Source organism: Cavia porcellus, unplaced genomic scaffold (assembly GCF_034190915.1).
Source record: "Cavia porcellus strain 051 isolate PalLab524CR breed Dunkin Hartley unplaced genomic scaffold, mCavPor4.1 scaffold_24, whole genome shotgun sequence".
NCBI lineage: Eukaryota > Metazoa > Chordata > Mammalia > Rodentia > Caviidae > Cavia > Cavia porcellus.
In genome coordinates, this window is record NW_026947507.1 from 41,085,153 (window position 1) to 41,088,260 (window position 3,108).

The 3,108-nt window shown below is 42.2% G+C and overlaps 1 protein-coding gene across 1 annotated transcript; it reads right to left on the reverse strand.

Moving 5' to 3' along the window:
- Positions 1 to 1,537, reverse strand: LOC100713433 (sperm-associated antigen 11A). The gene is made up of 2 exons (XM_003479683.1): positions 1,483 to 1,537; positions 1 to 173 (listed from the first exon to the last, which is right to left on the reverse strand). Exons 1-2 carry the CDS (start codon positions 1,535 to 1,537, stop codon positions 1 to 3), a joined length of 228 nt encoding a protein of 75 aa, XP_003479731.1.
- Between the last annotated feature and the right edge of the window lie 1,571 nt (positions 1,538 to 3,108).

A 3,108-nucleotide genomic window follows, 5' to 3' on the forward strand; every position in this document is an offset into this window, starting at 1 on the left:
TTATTTGCTATCCTCTGTTGGTATCTCTCTTTCTTCAATATTTGGTACGCAGCATTTATTCCAAGGATCAGAACACATGTTACTTTTTTTCTCACCAGCATGGCAGAAAAAAAGTCTACAATTCCCATGTTGAATGAGGCAGATTGTGTTTTTAATTCCCGGTGGAATATCCCCTGTGGATTCAACAGAACAGAGCACATATTGAGTTCTTACTGTGCAGATAGTAAAGGACAACCCCAGACTGATGCCAGTGGCTTGCCATATTCTTATAAAAGTCCCTGTCTTTGAACAAGACCCAAATTCTAAGCTTTGGTTTCTTAGTCTTAAAGCAGGAGCAACAATTTGTAGCTGATAGTGTTGCCCGAAGTATCAAACAGCCAGGGGGATTATATAGCATGTTGTGTGAAGGTCATCTGGCTTGCAGAAGGCCCTACAAAAAGGCTCTTCAACCAGGCTTGTCCAGTTGTACTTTGATCTGTAGTTTTATTTCCACAATAAAGTCAAGTATAAGCACCTCACTTCTTGTAAGGAAGGCACTTTGGGAAGGAAATAGTTGTGAGAAGGAGCTTTCTTATGTCTACAAATGCTAACTATCACCATTATTAAAAACAACTGCCAGGGTGATAGCTAATTCCTGTGATCCTAGCACACTAGAAGGCTATGGCAAGAGCATTGCAAGTTTGAGCCTAGTCTGGGGAACATAGTGAGACCCTGTCTCAGAACAATAAAAAGACAGTGGGAATATAGCTTCGTGTGCAGGCCTTATATTTTCTCTCCACTACCACAACCTTGCTTGGTCTTGCTTGATTATGAAAATAGTCCTCATAATATCCACTTCAATATCCACAGGAGGCTACTATGTGGCCCTGTATCACTTTAGCCTGTAGCGGCTGGGAGGGACAGGAGTGAAGATGAGGGTTCCACCTTTGATAGAGCAGCCAACATCTAAGGGATTTGGGGATCTGGACTTTAATTTTATCCCAATAACTTATCATCTCTCCTTGAACAATTCATTTAAAGGCCACTGCTTTATTTTCCCAAAGGCTATCTCAAAAACTTGAGGAAATTACTCTATATGAGATCATCTGTTACTGTCATTATTCACTGTGCCACAGTAAGTTAACTCTTCTTCTGCATCTTGGCTTTCTGTCTATGACCCTTGGGTCTGCAGTGGAGGATCTTTGGTTCCCTTCCATCTCTGACACTTGTACAATCACAATTTGCTCAAAATATCTCTAAGACTGCAAGGAATACTTTCCATATCAGAGTAAAGAGATTATTTTGTCTCATGTTATAAACCTTATTTGAGTGTTAAATTATATTTCCTAAAAGAGAGAACAAAGTGGTCCAAGACTGAGCCCCAGAAGACTCCACCTGCAGCCCCACCGACACAGGGCCACCCCACTGCTCACATATAACTCCACACACCCGTGCTTTTCCTGCACCCAGTTCCATCACCAGGGTTGCCCAGGAAACATTTACCTGTGTTCCTTTGGACCAAACAGAAGCAAACTGCAAAAAGAAAGATGCCCCTCATGTTTTACAATCCCCTCGGACCACCCTGCCGTTCTGTGCAGGAAAGCAGCTCTGAGAAACAGTGAGGTGGAATGGGGCAGCGAAGGGAAAAAATGGGAGCTTTATAGGTTTTTGAGAACACTAATCAGGAATGAGCATATTTATGTGCTCTACTGAGTAAGGCTGTGGGCAGAAGGTACTGGATAGTCTCCTCTTTCTGCCTAAAAATAGACAGGCGTTCCCTGGAAACAAGGTTTGACAGCCAACCAGTGGTTATTTGCTGTCAGGTGTGATGGCAAGAGATACACACAGAGCTGCACAGAGATGTATTTTGTGCTTTCAGAAACCTTTGGGATGCACAGCACCCACCGTGTTGAACACACACAGGTGGTGATCCCGGAGCACACTGTTGTGTGTGTGCAGCAGAAACAAAGGCCCTGAATGTTCCCACTGCACTGTTCATCACAGCCAGCAGAACACACCTGAAATAGCATAGCATGGCAGTGATGAAACAAGGTATTGCCACTCAGCATTTCAAATAGCAAAGTACAGCGACAGCAACAGATGGCCTCGCAGACACAAAGTGCAAAGCAGAGATAAGACGCTGCACCCCAAATTATTTTGGCCATTTAGAAAACTCAACTATTTAAGCCAGAATGTTGTCTTCTTTGGGAGAAGAGGACAGATGCTCCTCTGGGATGACAAAGGTCTCCTCGGTTGGGAGGTGTTCATCTTGTGGAGGCTGGGGAGCCCCAAGGCTTACCTATGCCTGCTGAGCTGTGCAGGACCCATGAGTGCAGTCGTATCTTTGGTGTGCAGCCCAAAGTTCCGAGAGAGAAAAAAGCCAGTGAGCAGGGCTCACAAGGACAATTTCTCATGTGGGACTGTGTAGCAGTGCTATACTGCTCACCTGTGATAGTTTCATATTCTCCCTGTGCTTGATTTTAGTCTGAAAATCCTTTGGGTTCATGTCTCTTGGAATTCTCTTAATGAAAAGTGAAGGTGGAAAGCAATTGTCACGTCCCCTTCTCAGACTCTGGGGCCATGGACAGTAGTTTCTTATTGATCCTTCCAGGGTTTTTATGCATTCACAGGCATATTTGAATCTGTTCTTACATAAATGTTAGCAGGATGTATGGATTATTCTGAATTTACCTTATTTGTTTAGTATTTGGGAGCTTTTATGTGGGTACATGGAAATCGTTCTTATTCTTGTCATGATATTTCTTGTAGGCTGTCTTTCGCCTTATTTAACCAGTGTAAAACAAACATATTTGACCCTGAGTCACAAGTAGAAAATATGTCTTGAAAAACAGACATCAAGCAAGGCCACTAGCCTCCTGCAGGGGTAAGCAATGCAGTCATCTAACAGTGGAGAGACTCTGATTTTGAACAAAGTATAAGTTCAAGAATTCTTGTTGGACAAAAATACAAGCATATAAATTTCAAAGATGAATCACTGTTTAGAAGTCAAATTTGTAGATCAGACAATAAAATGATGTTTTGCATTTTCATAATTATTCTTTTTATTTATAGTTGCCTTATTTGGACATGTGATTTTGTTTTGCTTTGTTGTGATTAATGTTTTGGTGC